At 43.2% G+C, this 17,940-nt stretch overlaps 1 protein-coding gene across 8 annotated transcripts in view; it reads left to right on the top strand.

The window, feature by feature from the left end:
- LOC120685466 (receptor like protein kinase S.2-like) overlaps positions 1-15,091 on the top strand; it is a 36,703-nt gene extending 21,612 nt beyond the window's left edge. For 6 of the 8 annotated variants that reach the window (XM_039967411.1, XM_039967415.1, XM_039967412.1 and 3 more), the window contains 10 exons: positions 23-55; positions 157-218; positions 328-382; positions 464-500; positions 580-905; positions 1,038-1,172; positions 1,256-1,404; positions 1,506-1,515; positions 13,462-13,520; positions 14,786-15,091. In XM_039967411.1, coding sequence (XP_039823345.1) covers positions 23-55; positions 157-218; positions 328-382; positions 464-500; positions 580-905; positions 1,038-1,172; positions 1,256-1,404; positions 1,506-1,515; positions 13,462-13,520; positions 14,786-14,834 — 915 coding nt within the window. In that variant the 3' untranslated portion in view covers positions 14,835-15,091. Of the gene's footprint in view, positions 1-22; positions 56-156; positions 219-327; positions 383-463; positions 501-579; positions 906-1,037; positions 1,173-1,255; positions 1,405-1,476; positions 1,516-13,461; positions 13,521-14,785 lie in introns of all 8 variants that reach the window. The other 2 variants (XM_039967414.1, XM_039967413.1) reach the window with 2 other exon arrangements.
- The last annotated feature ends 2,849 nt before the right edge of the window (positions 15,092-17,940 follow it).

Genomic DNA, 17,940 nt, shown 5'->3' with positions numbered 1-17,940 from the left:
TTTTTTTTTTTGGTTCTGCTGGAATCTATGGCAGCCGTTCTGGTGTGGAATCGAGGCAAGTTAACACCCTTCTCTCTCACTTCAGCATTTACGTACACCACAAGTCTTTTTCATTAATTCGTGCTGATTGGTGTTCCACTGTTTTGGCTGAATCAGATCATACCCAATAAGAATTTTTCAGAGGTGATGTCCGTGGACTTGCATCCGACGGAGCCATGGTTAGTGCGTGGTAGTTTGAGTGTTGCAGTTATTTATATCGTTGTACCAAAATGACAAGATGATCGATCTTAATTTCCTACCTTTAAATTGACAATTTGTATAATACAGGATTTTGACGAGCCATAAAGGGGGCGACATTTTCATTTGGGACTACAAGGAACTGGTAGGTTTCTACTGGAACTAGATTTGTGGTCTCTGTGCTCTATAATGGATAAAGTTATTAAATATGCTCGTGTATCCACAGGAAATAGAGAGCAGATTCGACTTCACACAAAGACCAGGCTTGCTTTCTTACGTTACTGTATCTATTATTTATTGCCAAACTTATACTTTTGCTTATATCATTTATTTTAACTGCAGTTTATTCAGCTAAATTCATTGAACGAAAAGAATGGTTTGTGGCTGGTGATGGTGATGGGTTTATCTATGTGTACAACTACGAGACAGATGAGAAGGTCACAAGCATCGAAGCTCATGAGGATAAAATCACGTCCTTGGCCGTGCATCCCTCTGATCCTATTGTGATTTCATCATCCGACGACCACCTGATAAAGCTTTGGAACTGGGAGAAAGGCTGGGAGTGTGCTCGAATATTTGAGGGGCATTCTGACAGAGTAACGCAAGTAAACATTAACCCCATAAATCCCAACAGTTTCGCCAGTGCTTCCGCGGACTGCACCATCAAGGTATTTTTGGATATGGGTCTTATTCAATGGCTCTTCCATTCAATATCAGTTTTGTTGTTACGGAAATCTACGATTAAATTCTGCACTTGGAGGCTAATAATTAATAGGGTTGCATTGTGTTATGCCCTACAGATCTGGAATATTGTATCTTCTGAGAGCAAAATAACTTTATCGTCCGAACATCAAGACAGACTGCTTTGTGTTCAAAACTACACAAGTTATATTCATCAGTATTTGATTACCGGCTCTTGTGATGGGACTGCACATGTATGGACTTTGTTACTGAACAGTACGCTCATGTAGTTCCGTGGTGTATATATTGCTTCACCAATTAACATTTTCTATGTCAGATATGGGACTTGGAGACAGAAACATGTGTTCAGACACTCAAAGGGCACACGAACCGTATTGGTTCTGTCTACCGTCATCCAGAGATCCCGGTACTAATCACAGGTTCGCATGATGGAACTGTGCGTCTATGGGACTGCCATACGTACAGGTAAGGAGCAGTAATATTATGCTTGTTTTGCTCACACCATTGTTCAGTTTGAACAGCACCCTGTGCATAAAGTTTGAACAGCAGCCTTCTGAATCGCGCAGGCTTGAAAATATTCACTACTACAAAACAGGCCTTTGTTCCTGGCCATTTGTCCCGGCAGCCTTTGGGCCCGGGACAATAGGTGGCTTTTGTCCCGGGTCCAACGGCTAGCCGGGCCAGCGGGGGGGGACGGGGGCCTTTTGTCCCGGTTGGAGACACCAACCGGGACAAAATGGGAGCCTTTTGTCCCGGTTGGTGGTTCCAACCGGGACAAAAGGCCCGCGTAGCCTTTTGTCCCGGTTGGAACCACCAACCGGGACAAAAGTCCCCCCTTTTGTCCCGGTTCGTGCCTCCAACCGGGACAAAAGGCCTTGCGCCCCTTATCCCCTTCCCTCTCCCCCCGCCCGAGCCATTCAGCTCACTTGTTTTCTCTGTTCTTGGCTCGGGATAGAGGAGTTTTGCTCATTTCTTCACCACATTTGTGAAGATCTTTGATTCCCCGTCCATCCATCTGCTCTAAAGGTTTGGGGCTTGTTTTTCTCTTCTTCCTTGGCTTGTATAGCTCATTTCATACTTTAGAAATAGAGAAAATGTGTAGCTAGCTCATTTCTTGGACATTATTTTGCTAGCTAGATTGCATATGTAGGCGTAATTTTCTTTTAGATTTAGATGAGTATATGGATAGTAGAAATTTTTAGAATGAGTGTAGATACTTCATGTGATGTACTTGTATATATGACCATATTGTGGATAGTTGATTTTTTTATTCGTGAATGAATTAATGAAATGAGTATATTATAGAATTTTTTGTATTATGAATGGATTATTTTGACACTCTAGTGATGTATTTAATCAGGCTCACATTGAAACCATCTAGAAGCTAAAAAAATCTTTATTTCGAAACAAGTATACGTCGTTAATCTCCATCCAACGGTGATGGCACTACCTTTCAGGGATACACGATGCGCTATAAGGACGTCGCAAATCGGTTGGTCGCATCACCAGCACTTCCGATTGATAAGAAGACAGCATTTGACGCAGTCAGCATGCCGTTGTTGTACTGAGAGCATATGAACGAGCATGCTGCCTGTGCCAAGTGCTGTGCCTATTAATCGTAAATGTTGGTGCTGCGACTAGCCGATTGGTGACATCCTTGTACCGCACCGTGTCCCCCCGAAAGGCAGTGTCATCACCGCAGGGTTGAGGTTACTGACATATACATTTTCAGAAATAAAGGTTTATTTTTCTTCTAGAGGGTTTCTGGATATTGAAAAGAGTGTACTCCTGGAACTGAAGGGTGTCAAAGTAATTAGAAGTTATAGAGATTTCTTTCAATTAATTAGAGATTTCTTGAGGATTAATGATACATTTCGTCTTTTTTTATATAATTTCATTGTTATTTGCAAGAGTTATTAATCTGATCATTGTAATTGTAATAGTAAATAATTTTTGCTTTGTAATGGTAAGAATTTATAATTTTGTGGAAAATAAAGGTATTTTTCAGTAAAATATGGCTTCAACAGCTGGAGGGAGTGGCGCCGGTGGGGGTGATCGTTGTCCTTCTGGAGAGAAGGGCACAACTCGAGTAGGTCGTCGGTCCAAAAAACCTAGTGCTTTTCATAGGGCAGCGCTCCGTTATTTGGAAAAAGAATATAGAGAATGCATGGCAAGGGGCGAGGAACCTCCGTTTGATCTTGAGGATTTATTGCGGCGTTACGGTTCGTCACCACCAAACTCGGAGGTTTCAGCTCCGCCATCTTATTCTGCGCCAGCAAGAAATCCGTTAGAACATTCTGCGTTCCAACGCAAGGACGGTTGAAAACCTATGTGTTGTTGACCGAATTTTTAAATTTCATGTATAGTACTCCTTTGTTAAGTTCTGTAATGGATTAAGTACCCCTTTTAATTAATCAAGATGTATGATAGATATTGCATATCTTTTAATTATTCATGTTATGTTACATTTAGTTTAATTTAGGTTTGATATATTTTATTTATTCGATACGTGTAAAGAATTCAAATCGATTTATTTAAAATGCAGATGGACCGGCAATGGATGTACAATGCTGACCGACGTTCGAAAGAATTCATTGATGGCCTGCATTATTTTTTGTCTGTGGCTGAGGCAAACAAGCAGAATGGTTTTATGTGCTGCCCGTGTGTTCATTGCAACAATAACAAGGATTACTCATCTTCAAGAATCCTACACAGCCACATTTTCGCAAATGGTTTCATGAAAAAGTATGTTTGTTGGACGAAGCACGGAGAACAGGGGGTTACCATGGAAGACAATGAAGAAGAAGATTTTGACGACCACTTTCCCGGGAATGCTGGAATCGGTGCATTCGATGACGATATTCCCATGGAAGAGCCCGAAGTAGATGTAGCAGAAAATGATCCCAGCGACGATCTGGGGCAAGCATTGCACAATGTGCAGGCAGACTGTGAGAGTGAAACGGAGAGGTTGAAGTTCCAGAAGTTGTTAGAGGACCACCATAAGTTGTTGTACCCAGATTGTCAAAATGGATTTAAGAAACTTGGCACCACCTTGGAGTTGCTGCAATGGAAGGCGACAAATGGTGTATCCGACAAGGGATTTGGTGAATTACTCAAACTTGTTAAAAAAATGCTTCCTAAGGACAATGAATTGCCTGCCACAATGTATGAAGCCAAACAACTTGTTTGCCCTTTGGGACTGGAAGTGCAAAAGATACATGCATGCCCCAACGACTGCATCCTCTACCGAGGCGAGTACGAGAATTTGGATGCATGTCCCGTATGCAGTGCATTGCGTTACAAGATTAGAAAAGATGATCCTGGAGATGTCGAGGGAGAGCCTCCCCGGAAGAGAGTTCCTGCGAAGGTCATGTGGTATTTGCCTATAATACCACGTTTGAAGCGTCTGTTTAGAAATAAAGATAATGCTAAGTTGATGCGATGGCACAAAGAGGAACGCAAGAAAGACTCGATGTTGAGACACCCCGCTGATGGGTCGCAGTGGAGAAAAATAGATAGAACGTACCCTAAATTTGATTTGGATGCGAGAAACATAAGGTTCGGTTTGAGTACGGATGGCATGAATCCTTTTGGTGAGATGAGCAGTGGTCATAGCACTTGGCCTGTGACTCTTTGTCTGTACAATCTTCCACCATGGCTCTGCATGAAACGAAAGTTCATCATGATGCCAGTGCTTATCCCGGGTCCAAAGCAGCCCGGAAATGACATTGATGTGTACCTAAGACCATTGGTCGAAGAACTCTTATTGCTCTGGGGCGATGAAGGTGTACGGATGTGGGATGAATACAAACAGGAAAACTTCAACCTACGAGCATTGCTGTTCGTAACGATCAATGACTGGCCTGCTCTTAGTAACTTGTCAGGACATTCGAACAAGGGATACAAAGCATGCACACACTGTTTAGATGATACCGATAATATATGGTTGACTCACTGTAAGAAGGTTGTATACATGGGTCATCGTCGGTTTCTTCCCATCAGGCATGCGGTACGAAAGAAGGGCAAGCATTTCAAAGGCCAAGCGGACCACCGAACAAAACCGATGCACCGTAGTGGTAAAGACGTCTTCAACATGGTAAAAGATCTAGAAGTTGTTTTTGGAAAGGGATCTGGTAGCCAACCTGTTCCGAACGAAAATGGAATGGCGCCCATGTGGAAGAAGAAATCTATATTTTGGGAGCTACCATATTGGGAAGTCTTAGATGTTCGTCATGCAATTGATGTGATGCACCTCACGAAGAATTTTTGCGTCAACCTGATAGCATTCTTGGGAGTGTACGGAAAGACAAAAGATACAGTAGAAGCACGTCAAGAATTGCAACGTATGGAAGAACGAGATGCCTTACATCCACAACAGCGAGATAATGGACGACAATACTTAAGTCCTGCCAGCTATACTCTTAGCAAGGAAGAGAAAGAAACCATGTTTGACTGCTTGAGCAGTATAAAGGTTCCATCTGGATACTCATCCAATATAAAAGGAATCTTAAATTTGGCAGAGAAGAAATTTACAAATCTCAAGTCCCATGACTGCCATGTGCTTATGACTGAACTTCTTCCGGTTGTGCTGCGGGGGATTCTGCCTGATAACGTCCGGTTAACCATCGTGAAGATATGTGCCTTCCTCAACGCAGTTTCTCAGAAGATAATTGACCCGGAGAATTTGATAAAGCTGCAAAACGATGTGGTGCAATGTCTTGTTGGCTTTGAGCTGATATTTCCACCATCTTTCTTCAACATCATGACACATCTTCTAGTGCACCTTGTCAAAGAGATTGATATTCTCGGACCAGTATTTCTACACAACATGTTCCCATTCGAAAGGTTCATGGGGGTACTCAAGAAATGTGTTCGTAATAGAGCTCGTCCAGAAGGAAGCATCGCCAGTGCCTACGGAACTGAGGAGGTCATTGACTTTTGTGTTGACTTTATTGATGACCTTAAACTGATTGGAGTCCCTGAATCGCGATATGAGGGGAGACTAACTGGAAAGGGTACATTAGGAAAGAAATCTTATGTCTGCACAGATGATTTCTCATTCAAGAAAGCGCATTATACGGTTCTTCAACAATCATCCTTGGTTGACCCATATATCGAGGAACACAAGAAAATTCTTCTCTCCAATTTCCCGGAAAAGTCTGAGGCATGGATTACACGTGAGCACATGAACACTTTCTGTAGCTGGTTGCGGAAGCATCTAATGCATAACATGGATATAAGTGAACAACTGTTCTTATTGGCTAGGGGACCATCTTGGAATATCTTAACATACCAAGGGTACGAGATAAATGGAAACACATTTTATACGATAGCCCAAGATAAAAAGAGTACCAACCAAAACAGCGGTGTTCGTATGGATGCCACGGACAATAATGGAAAAAAAGACACATATTACGGCTACATTGAAGAGATATGGGAGCTGGATTACGGTCCCAATTTCAAGGTGCCTCTATTTCGTTGCCAATGGGTTAAGCTATCTGGAGGAGGGGTAACAAAAGATGAGTATGGGATGACAATAGTTGATCTCAACAATCTTGGGTATAGAGACGAGCCATTTGTCCTAGCCCAGGATGTCGCTCAGGTTTTCTACATTAAGGACATGTCCAGCAAGCCAAAGAAGGGGATCAACAAGCAAAAGGATGAGCCTAAGCGACACATAGTTCTATCAGGAAAGAGAAACATCGTTGGAGTGGAGGACAAGACAGACTTTTCAGAAGAATATAATAATTTTGTTGCCATTCCACCTTTCGAAGTAAATGCTGATCCATGCATCCTGCTAGCCAATGATGATGCTCCATACTTGCGCCGTGATCATAATCAAGGGACATTTGTGAAGAGAAAGTCTGTTACCGCTAATCCTTCATGTACTTGAATCATTTTATATTATTGTATAAAAACATAATCGCAATTCGAATACTTTTATTATATATGTACTGTACAATTATATTTTATGTGTTATTTATATTATTTTATATATTTTTCACTTAATTACTAGACTCAATTATAATTTTCATTCAATAATGGATTACTCAACTAATTTTATTTATTTCATGAAATTACATTCACATTAACACACTATACTCTTTCACTAACACACACAATCTCACTAACACACACTATCTCTCAAACTCACACACTACTCATTAATATCATGAAATTGCTTAATTTTATCTAAAATTCACTTTTTAAACGTTAATATCGTGATAGAATCCACTTTCTATCGAAAAGCAACAGTTTGAAAAAAAATTTCACCTAATATATTTTTGCATGGTCAAAATAACAAATATGATTTCAAAAAAGTTAGATATTTCATTGACCCAATCACTTGAATGAAAATTAATTATTTTTGTTGCGTGTATCAAGTTTATATAGAGATAAGAAATTTTGTTCCATAATTTTTGGAATCATAATTTTATTAACTGAAATAACAAATGAAAGCCAATTTTAAAAGAGAAGTTAAAAGAAACAAAAACAAACATAACATTAGGCGGGAACGAGGGAAAACGGGCCCCTTTTGTCCCGGGTGGTAGATCCACCCGGGACTAAAGGTGGGCCGCGGGCTGGGAATTTTCCCGGCCCGCCCAAAAACCCCTTTTGTCCCGGGTGAAGCCACCACCCGGGACAAAAGGTCCTTTTGTCCCGGGTGGTGGCTTCACCCGGGACAAAAGGCCCCCCCCCATATATTTCCTAGCTTCCTCCCTCCTTCGCCCTTCCTCCCTCCCGCGCCGTCCGTTCCCCTGCTCCCCCCACCGCTCGAGCTCCCCGAGCACCGCCGCCGTCGATGTTGCCGCCCAGAGCCCCGCCGCGCGAGCCCACGTCACCGAGCGCCGTCGTCCCTGCGAGCGCCGCCCCCGGCCTCCACTCCGCGCGCACGCCCTCGTCGGCGGCCTCCACTGCACGCCGCCGCGCCGCCGCCCTGTTGTGTGGGTATTCTTCGATCTGTTCTTTTACAGATCGGGAGTTCGTGATGTCCTCATCTAGTGGATACTTCTGTCTTACTACACATGCCGATCTGTGATGTCCTCATCTAGAATTTGTCTCATACTCTTATGGTGTCACTTGACAGTGTTACCTACTCTAGCACTTCGCCTGCTCTATCAATGTCGGCTGTATTTTGTTATAGGTGAAAGTCTCGGTAGATTTTGACCCTTAATTCATCATTATATATTCTTAGTTGCTAGTTACAGAATCTTCATCATTAAATTCCTTTGATTTGAGTATGAATATAGTGATGTAACTTTTGTGCACTAAATATATATGTATATAATTTGACTAATTATTGGTCAAAAAATTGGTAAAGTTTGGTAATCGAAATACGTCTTACAACCGAGCCCTAACCTTTAATTGATGATAATTTCCTTTTTGACAACAGATATTATAATTTCTACTCAACAAATGATTCAAATTAAAATTGAGAATCTTTTGGCTTGGACTTAACAAAAAAGTGATAAAAAACCACATGTCAATAAGAACATAAGACCCCGATGACTCTCTTGCGCTGCACGTAGATTGAAAGATCTTAGAATTTTGTGGCAAACTAAATGGACCACCTAAAATATCATGTGGACAGGGCCAAACTTGATGGAAGCACCCCATCCATCACAATTACCTGCAGCCAAGTAGTCATTAGATAGTGACACTTATATCTAGATGTGATCTTCCAGAAAGAAAATCAAACAAAAAAATCATATAGGAAAAAAACTATACTTATTTTGACATGGAGAGAGTATAATTAGTATTGCTTTAATTAGATGAATCTCATTACAAGCTAAAACTACATTCTTTGTGGGACAAAATTTGGATGCAAAAAACTATACTTATTTTGACATGGAGAGAGTAGCATATATGGACCCAATTCAATAAAGCCTAGCAAGGAAGCCCCCAATGCAAAAGAATCATTCTCTCCGTCTCTGCTCATAGCTCACCCTGAGCCCACGTCCCCCCCGGCTCCGCGTTCGCCCCAGTGCGCCTCCGGCCCTCGGCTTTGAGCCCTTCGCCTTCGGCCCTCGGCCCTCCGCCTATCCCTAGCCGCAAATTTCTGGAGTGGATTATTTAGATAATTTTTAAGGGTTTTATTTGTATTCATATTTTAGTTACGATGGACCCGCGACACACAGACGCGGAAGACGAACAGTTCCTGTTGAATATGATTGGCGAAGGTCAAGGAGATGTCGCTGAACAAGCTGATGATGGCAGCAATACCGACATATATTTGAATATGTCCGGTGATGGAATTGAGGCACCATCTATTCAGGATGACGCTGCTGCTGAACAAAGTGCTAATGTACATATCAAAACTATACTTATTTGTAGTGACAATCATATTTTCATCTGAATCTATATGAATACTATGAATGTTTTTTTTATAGCCGTCTGGATCATCGTCGCAGCAGAAAAAGACGAAGCGAGGCCCAACAAAAAAACTGGAAGGGCGGTTCATTATAACGGAAGTTGGTCCAGATGGCGAACCGATCGCTCCAGAAGCTGCCGCCAAAAAATTCATAAGACAATCCGGATGTATTGTCAGGGACCACATCCCGATCAGCTTTAGGCTCTGGAAAGCTTCCAATCCAAGCGAGGAACGGGATGCGGTACCCGAAAGAGAAAAAGAATGGTGCTGGCGGGAGCTTAAGAAAAACTTCACGGTTCCAGCTGAATCCGAAGAGATATGCAAGCGCTGGACCCTGAGTAAGATGGCCGAACAACTGCGATCATTCAAGAAAATTTTGACGAAGAAATATATCAAGACCGGGACCACACCCGTATTTACCGGCGAGCTCGAAAAGCTCAGGGGTCACTGGGATGCATTTGTGGAATACAAGTCTTCAGAGCTTGGGCTTCAGAAGGTGCAGAAGGCCAAAGACAACGCCTCGAAGAAAGTGTACCATCACACTCTAGGCCAAGGAGGCTACAAGCTTGCAGTACCCAAATGGGAGAAGATGGAGCAGGATCTGCTTGACAGAGGCATCCGACCTGCGACCATGAACTGGCCTGAAAGGTCAAGGACCTGGTTTTATGGTCACGGGGGAAGCTTGGACCCATTGACTGGTGACTGCATCTATGGGCCAAACATCCAGCGAGCAGCCCAGAGACTACAGGAGGCCATACAAGCAGCGGCCGAGGGAACATTCCAGCCGGATAGAGAGAGGGACGAGCTGACTTACGCCCTTGGGAATCCAGAGCATCCGGGCCGCACAAGAGGCAAAGGCGTGGTTCCGTGGAAGTATGGGTTCAGGGAATACATTGATTCATATAGAAGCCGGCAAAGAAGAAAGAATGATGAGCGGGAGCACCTGCGAAGGCTAGAGGAACGGCTCATGTCACACGATCAAAGACTGGAGGAAGAGGTTCAACGCCAAGTGGCCGTAGCAATGAGCCAGCAACAGCAAGCGCAAACGTTGCCTCCAGAGCCTAGTGTCGCAGCCGATCACCTGTCTCAGCGGAAAAGCAGCTGCGCTTCCACAGACGTCGCCGCTGCCGAGCCCACGGGGATCCAGGCCGCAGTTGAAGCGTCGGCCCCGCAGCGATTTCCAGTGGATGAGATCACCCACCGGACACCTTGTGACCTGCAGACTGCCGTTAAGAACTTAATGTTCACTGTTGCGTACGGTACCGCCATGCCAACCGAACCAGGCGACGTGTACCACGGGCAGCAAATTCCGCCTAGATACACAAGAGTTGGCGTGGAGCAGGTGTGCCAGGGTTGGGAGACGCTCGAGCTTGATATTCCTGGAGGCGATGGGGAGAGGACACTAGCAGAAGCCATTCATGGCTACATCCTATGGGATAAGCGCTACATTGTCCTAAAGTCGGATGATCAAACACCAAGACCGGCATCTCAGCATGCCTCTCCAAGACCGGCATCTCCGCAAAACTCCCCAAGGGCAGCACTGTCTCGGCAAGGTTCACCGGCACATTCTCCATCACCATCATCTCATGCGCCGATGAACACTCAAGCGTCACCGTCGCCTCCATGGTCACCCCCTCCGCCGCCGGCAAAGAAGCAGAAACGGCCGCCGGCAAAGAAGGTTGCTGCACCGGCTAGGGAGCCTCCAAAGAAGAAGGAAAAGAAGAAGAAAACCAAGGAGGCTCCTATTAAACCCTGGGACATGAGCCTTGAAGAATGCGATCGGATAACTCAAGAAAGAGTTAAAGAGCACTTCAAGCCGAAGCCGAAGCCGGAGCCCGAGAAAGTGATAAATCCGATAGATTTGAAATTTTTTAAGGGAATGTGCGAAGCAAATAAGAGAAAATTCATTCCGAGAGACCCCCCTTCAGACTACGAACGCACAATTATCAAAACTACTGAGAAAAAGAAGAGACAATCAAAGTCGTCGTCGTCCGACGTTCCACAGCTCGGAGCCCAAAAGAAACAATCAATAGAGCCTCTCGTAGTGGGACAGACGACGCAAGAACAAGACTTTGTTACATTTCTGAAAGAATCAAACCTGACGGCCGCTCAGATTGCAGGGGGAGAAGATATTCCAAAGGCCGATGTGGTCGTCAAATGGACGTTTGAGATCGGCAAAACTCTTGTACCCCCCGAAGTAGTGTCTGTGCTTCCAACGCAAATGTATAAGCTGCACCAGCACTACATGCGTGCGATGGCCGATTGCATCTTCATGCAGGGCGCAAAGATTAAAGATGACGATTTCTTACGGGGGGAGGCCATTATATGGATAAACTGGGAAGAAATTTACCAACTATTCCATCAGGAGGCCCTCGACATCTCTATGGTCGGCTTGTGGGTTCTGTAAGTATTTTACTGTCCTTACGTATTGTTTTGCATGATCTCAACATACTGATCTCTTGATTTATTCGGTATCATGTAGAATGGAGATACATACTTGCAGAAGAAAGGGATACTCTCACCTCGGCTTCATCGACCCAATTACTTGTAATTGGAGGCTTCTACGGGACAATCCCGATGACATATTCCAAAACTTGTTCAAGTACATAAGCGTTCATCACAACAAGCAAATGATATTGTTTCCTTACAACTTTGCGTGAGTGATTCCTTCCGTCTAACTCTTTCTATTCTATAATCGAATTGTTTAAACCTTAACTACCAAGAACTGCCTCCGTATAATCTTGCAGTGAACACTTTGTCCTAATTGTCATAATTCCCGAGAAGAGCCTACTCGTGGTTATGGACTCATTGAGGAGACCTCCAGAACAATACGAAAATCTTCTTAACATGATGAAAAAGTAATTCTACCACTACTCCGTCCATGACCGATAATTTGAATCACTTTGTTACTTGACTATAATTGTTCTAATCATGCACAGGGTTTGGAAAGAATTCGCTAAAAATCATCCAGGCAAATTTGACAAGGAATTGAAGATCAAGACAGATTTTCCGGTACGCGCTTGGATGATTCGTTGCACGATTCATTAGTTTTATTATATATTCATGTAAATACCTGATAATTTCTTCTCTCTTAAAGTGTATGAGGCAGAAACCAGGCACTGTATTGTGCGCATACTATGTATGCGAGAACATCCATGGTCTGGTAGGTCCTCCAAAGGGCTGGACAGATTGGGAGGAGGAAGTAAGTAAAAAAACTTGTTAATATTTGAACTCGTATTTTAATTAGTCGAAATTAATTATCCCCTTTTTCCATAGGTCGGGGAGATGCGCGATAAACTCATACCGGAGGAAAAGGTTATGGCGATTCAAGAACAATTCTCCGGATTTATTGTTGAGCAAGTCCTCGATCCAAAAGGCGAATTCTACTATGATGGAATATCTAATATTGACAATCACAGTAAATATGACAATATACGCGTATATATGTAATTAAGAACGAATATAACTATGTAAATATATATGTGTGTCTATGTATTAAATTTCTATTTATGAGTATGTATGTATGTATTAAATTTCCAAAAGGCAAATTCTACTATGTAATTAAGAACGAATATACCTATGCAAATATGATGGAGTATGTATGTATTATATATATAAGCACTCCAATAATATATATGTGTATATATATATATTTATATAATATTGGTCCTAGACATTTTCATATGTAAAGGAATTCACATGTATAGATATGTGTATACATATATATATAAGTGAATTAATTTATATATGAAAACTATCTAGGACAAATATTATATAAGTAACTATATATATATGTATATATTAGTGGAGATCATACACACTGAATTCCAATACATAAGTTTAATTGAAATGCAAAAGTATAATTGAAATAGAAAAAGAATTGAGAAAAGAAAAACATGAAAAAAAAAGAGACCTTTTGTCCCGGTTGGTAACACCAACCGGGACAAAAGGGTGCGCCAGCCACGTGGGCGCTGGCTGCACCTTTTGTCCCGGTTGGTGTTACCAACCGGGACAAAAGGTCCTCTTTTGTCCCGGTTGCCACAACCGGGACAAAAGGGCACCCCCTTTTGTCCCGGACAGGCGTTCCCGGTTGGGAAACCGGGACAACAGCGGTTTCCCAACCGGGACAAATCAACGTTTTTGTAGTAGTGATTATTGGAGTTAATCTTGGTGCAGTTTATGCTTTCGAATATATAAAAGGCTCCAGAAGGTAATGAAAACTTTCAGTTTTTTTGTAGAAATGGCTAAATCCAGAATATTGCAAATTTTACACTAACTTGCTGTGCGCCTTTTTTCCGGTTATTGTAGTACATTTGATAGCACATATAGTGACGTTCTTATATTTTGAGACAATCGTGCACGAAGATAAATACTATTAATATTAAATGTATTGATGAGACACGTCTCCAGATCAATTGCTCCCTCCACGGTGTATAAAATTTAGTCCCAAAATATAAGGACTTCTAGGCATCAGAGTTGGCCAATCAAGAGGTAGGCTAGCTGACTATTAGGCCAGTTTTAGTGGAAAGTGTCATCCAGGGGCGAAGCCAACTGAGAACGCCATCAGGGTCTGCTTCATCGCACGCCGAGGTCGACTTCATTGTAGAATAGTGCGAAACAGTAATTTACCACTGATTTTGCAAAAAATCGTCGCGACCCCGACGCTTGCATGCAGCTTCGCCCCTGGTGTCATCGCACAGCTACTAGAACTGGAAACTTGGTAACTGTGCCAGAGGAGTGTCATGGTGATGACACTCCCTCAACCCATAAAACTCCCCCTCCTCTCTCCTCATAAATGACTCTGCCATGTCAGCAAATTTGCTGATGTGGTATGACATTTAATGCTCGTGACACTCCTATGATACTCCCATTGAAATTGGTCTTAATTGTACTAATCAAATTAAGAGCAAACCCACGAGGGGCATGAAAGACCTTTCCATCAACATTTAATTTGTTCTAAAAAATCCTTATGTGTATACACACACACACACACACCCACACCCACAAAATTTTAGTAATAACTACTACGTGTGATTACTGACACCCCTTTTACTGAACGTAATTTGGTAATACGGTATCTCGGTTCAGTAATTTCGGGTTGGTTTCTTCAGTAATTTGACTATGCGCATCGTTTTACTTGCTAAGCTAAGACTGTCCAAATAAAAAAAATCAATTTCTTGAATTGCTTCATACTTTGTATGTTTCATGTCTTATTTGAACTATAAAAATGAGGACATCATCACATCAGTTATCTTGACTGGCACGCTAGATATTACGGTACGAACTAGGAAGTGACAAATCTCTTCATCTCCAAACACTTATTTTCCTCAAATAATTTGGTTGAATTGCTCTATACTATCGCATAGATCACTTCGGTTGGATCAATGTCATCAACTAGTGATATGGTGCTCCAACGTCTCTTCTTGTTATTGGGTCATTATGAATTTCCTAATGAATATATATTAACTTGTGCAGGATTGTCATCGCTTGCCACCAAGGAATTGCAATTATGGAAATGAATTAGGATGTTGTCACCAAGAGCTTCACTCATGCAAAGGATAACACAGATAAAATCCTAAGAAAAAAGAAATGCAATTCGATTGACATGATACGTGTTGAGTTGTGCTGCCTAAGTGTACGGTAAATGCATGCTGGGGGCCTTTGTCCTACTTGTTACGGTTGGTCATGTGTGGGATAAGAATATTATTGTGCACATTGTATGATTCTGGATCCTTGAACCATTGTGTGATATATATATTTCCTACTGTTGGTACTGTTCTACTGTGCGTATCAATATGTGTGGAATCTGTGGAAGGAATAGAATTAATCACGTAGCCCTTTAACTTGATGAAGGACATATTATTCATTCAGTTTGCATATGTCTCGCTACTACAAAAAACTTATCCGAGACAGATAAAAGGGCATATCCGAGGCGGGCAAGCCAACCGCCTCGGACACAATTAATCGAGGTGGTTGTACAGCCGGCGGCCCGGCAATGGTTAACTGAGGCAGGCCACCGGCCCGCCCACCTCCGACCGCATTTTTAAAGGTTGCAGTAAATGTTTTTTGTACTAGTTTCTGCCACCGAGCAACAAATTGTTAAATTGGGCACGCAAGCTTTGGTCATTCAGGTTTTGAGGATACTTGGGAAGGGTTCCTGATGCTCCTAAACTTCATAATGGTCTATACTTGGTTATCAGTTATCATGTTGACTCAGCAAGCGAAGCTGTGTAGTTGGCCGCCTGCGTGCTGCTGAGTATTAGGAAGACGTGTTGTCGGAGCTGATCACCGTCTTTTTAATTTCACACATTTTACACAGGTATTAGATAGCCATGTACACTATATATATTGTATATATATTTATTTATCTATACTTGTTAAAGATTTCAGTCATTAGTTATGAATATATGTAAGTAGTTAGGACAGATCAACCACGTTGATACACACACCTATACGCTATTCTACACCTTAGGTCTAGCAGTTTATTCTACACTAATAGCTAGACTGAACATAATTACTGAACAAATTTTCAGTAGTTCAGCAACCGACGAGCTATTACAGGACATTGTTCGATAACTTGATAAATTTAATTCAGTATTTTGACAATTATTTTTCCTAGTAACAGAAGGTGGGTGTAGATATTCTACACCCTAGATGTAGAATATTATTATCGTGTGTATGTATATGTATACAGGTTGGGGCTTCCCTTACCGACTTTGGAAAAAAAAAACCACGTTGATTTTGCACTAGTGGAATTGGAAATATCTTTGTGTGGCAGGACATCTTGTTGACAAGCACTTGCAAAAATCCTACATGGGCCCGAAGTTTCCTTGATTACGCTTTATCCTTACATTTGCTCCCCTAGATCGATCCTTTATCTGCGCTCTATCTGTCTCTCTTCTTCCCAACCTAGAACCTCCGGGATCTACTCTATCTCTCTCTCTCCTGGGCAAAAGTTGGAGGAGAAAGGCCGAGAACTAAAGTTGGTTCAGCCGGTGGGGACCGCCTCAGTGTATAGTGAGTAGGGCATAAAATTCACAATGGCCCCACCATCCGCGAGCATGCGAGAAATCGGCTTCCCATTAATATGCCCCCTCATGTAGAGAGCTTTCAAATGGTTGTCTGATTCTTTGGGCTTTTGGAACACTACATCACTAGGCCCAAACTTAAGATGAGCCACTTCAACTTTCGGAACCACAAAGTAATCCGACGACAAATGCACAACATTGATTTCCATGTTGCTGTGCTCCGGAGACGTTTCGTAGTCCACCAACTCTTCGTCCTCCTTTGCTGGAGGAACCAGTGGCACTTCATCATCACAAGAAACCGAAACAGGCACCGCTGATTCGGCTGTCTGCTTTGTACTGGGCTCCACCGGTCTGACTAGTGACCCAAGGCAGTCTAACCGGTTAGTGGCACCGGTCTGACCGGTCACCGGGGTCAGTTTGACCAGTCCTGCTGCTGACTGGTTAACTACCTTGAGCTGCCACGCCTTACCTTGAGGGACCACGTGCCTGTATTTGTTGAAGTGCTCGTCCCTCAACCTCTCTGCCTCCTGCTCCCTCTTCTCTTTGTTGTGAAGGTGCTGCAATTTCCGCTTCTACGTATGAGTTAAGCTCGAAGGACACCACCTAGGTTGGTGGTACTTGTTTGCTGCGCCACTGCTGCTGGCCTAATGATCATTGGCCATAGTAGACTTCTGGATAGGAGAACTGGCCGATTTACCAAATACCATTGGCCTCTTCCCCGTGTCTTGAACAACCACTTTATATCACCGATCTGAGCAACAGCATCGGCTTTAGCCTTCTCTGAACCAGCAGTAGGTTGCACATCTTCTTTCTTCTCCTTAATACGGTACACCTACCTTAGAGAAGAGACATTGGCCGGCCTCTGGTGAGACCGGTCTGACCTGTGCAGCCTGCTGCACTGGACCAGATTGGCGTGGGCCTAATCGGTCATGCACTGGTGTCCTAGAGCCTTCCCCTTGATGATTTAGAGGATATGGCATAGGGAAGCACTGCATCCAGATCCCCTCATGCTCCCATGTTGGATTTGTAGCATTCGACGCTAGTGGCGCCTATGGCATGGTAGCATATACTTTCTGCGGAGGGAATAGTGTAACACCACCCCTGCACCTGTTGGATTCCCTTCTTGGGGATGGAGCACTGCCTTGGCGAGGTGGTGATCGTGATCTCTTTTTTAGCGGCCGATCTTTTTCAACGGCCCTTGTGTACTTGTTGAACAACTGGCCAAAGGTGGGTTTCTGGCTGGCAACCCACCCTTGCATCTCTGGCTCATTCCTCTTCTAAGTACCCACTTCCGGGCGCTTTGGCTTGAAGGTCCGGGGCTGTTCACCAGGCCGGTCTGACCTGTTACTAGATCTGGTCTGACCGGTTGGCAATACCAGTCTGACCGGTCTCGCCTGGGCAGCAGACCGACTGGTGTCTGATGTAGAGCCTCCTTGCTGCCCCCCAGTCTTGGAGCATTGATGGTGATTTTCAGAGACTCTTCCCCATCAGCATTCTTGTCCAGAACAACTTTTCTGACTGGAACTTTGTCATCAACATTGTTCGGTCTTGGCTCACCAATAATGACATTCTTCCCCTTAGCTCCTTCGGCTTCTTTCTACT

This window comes from Panicum virgatum, chromosome 8N (genome assembly GCF_016808335.1).
Source record: "Panicum virgatum strain AP13 chromosome 8N, P.virgatum_v5, whole genome shotgun sequence".
Classification (NCBI taxonomy): domain Eukaryota; kingdom Viridiplantae; phylum Streptophyta; class Magnoliopsida; order Poales; family Poaceae; genus Panicum; species Panicum virgatum.
The sequence above is the reverse complement of the archived record's forward strand: the minus strand, read 5'-3'. Positions and strand labels throughout refer to the sequence as shown.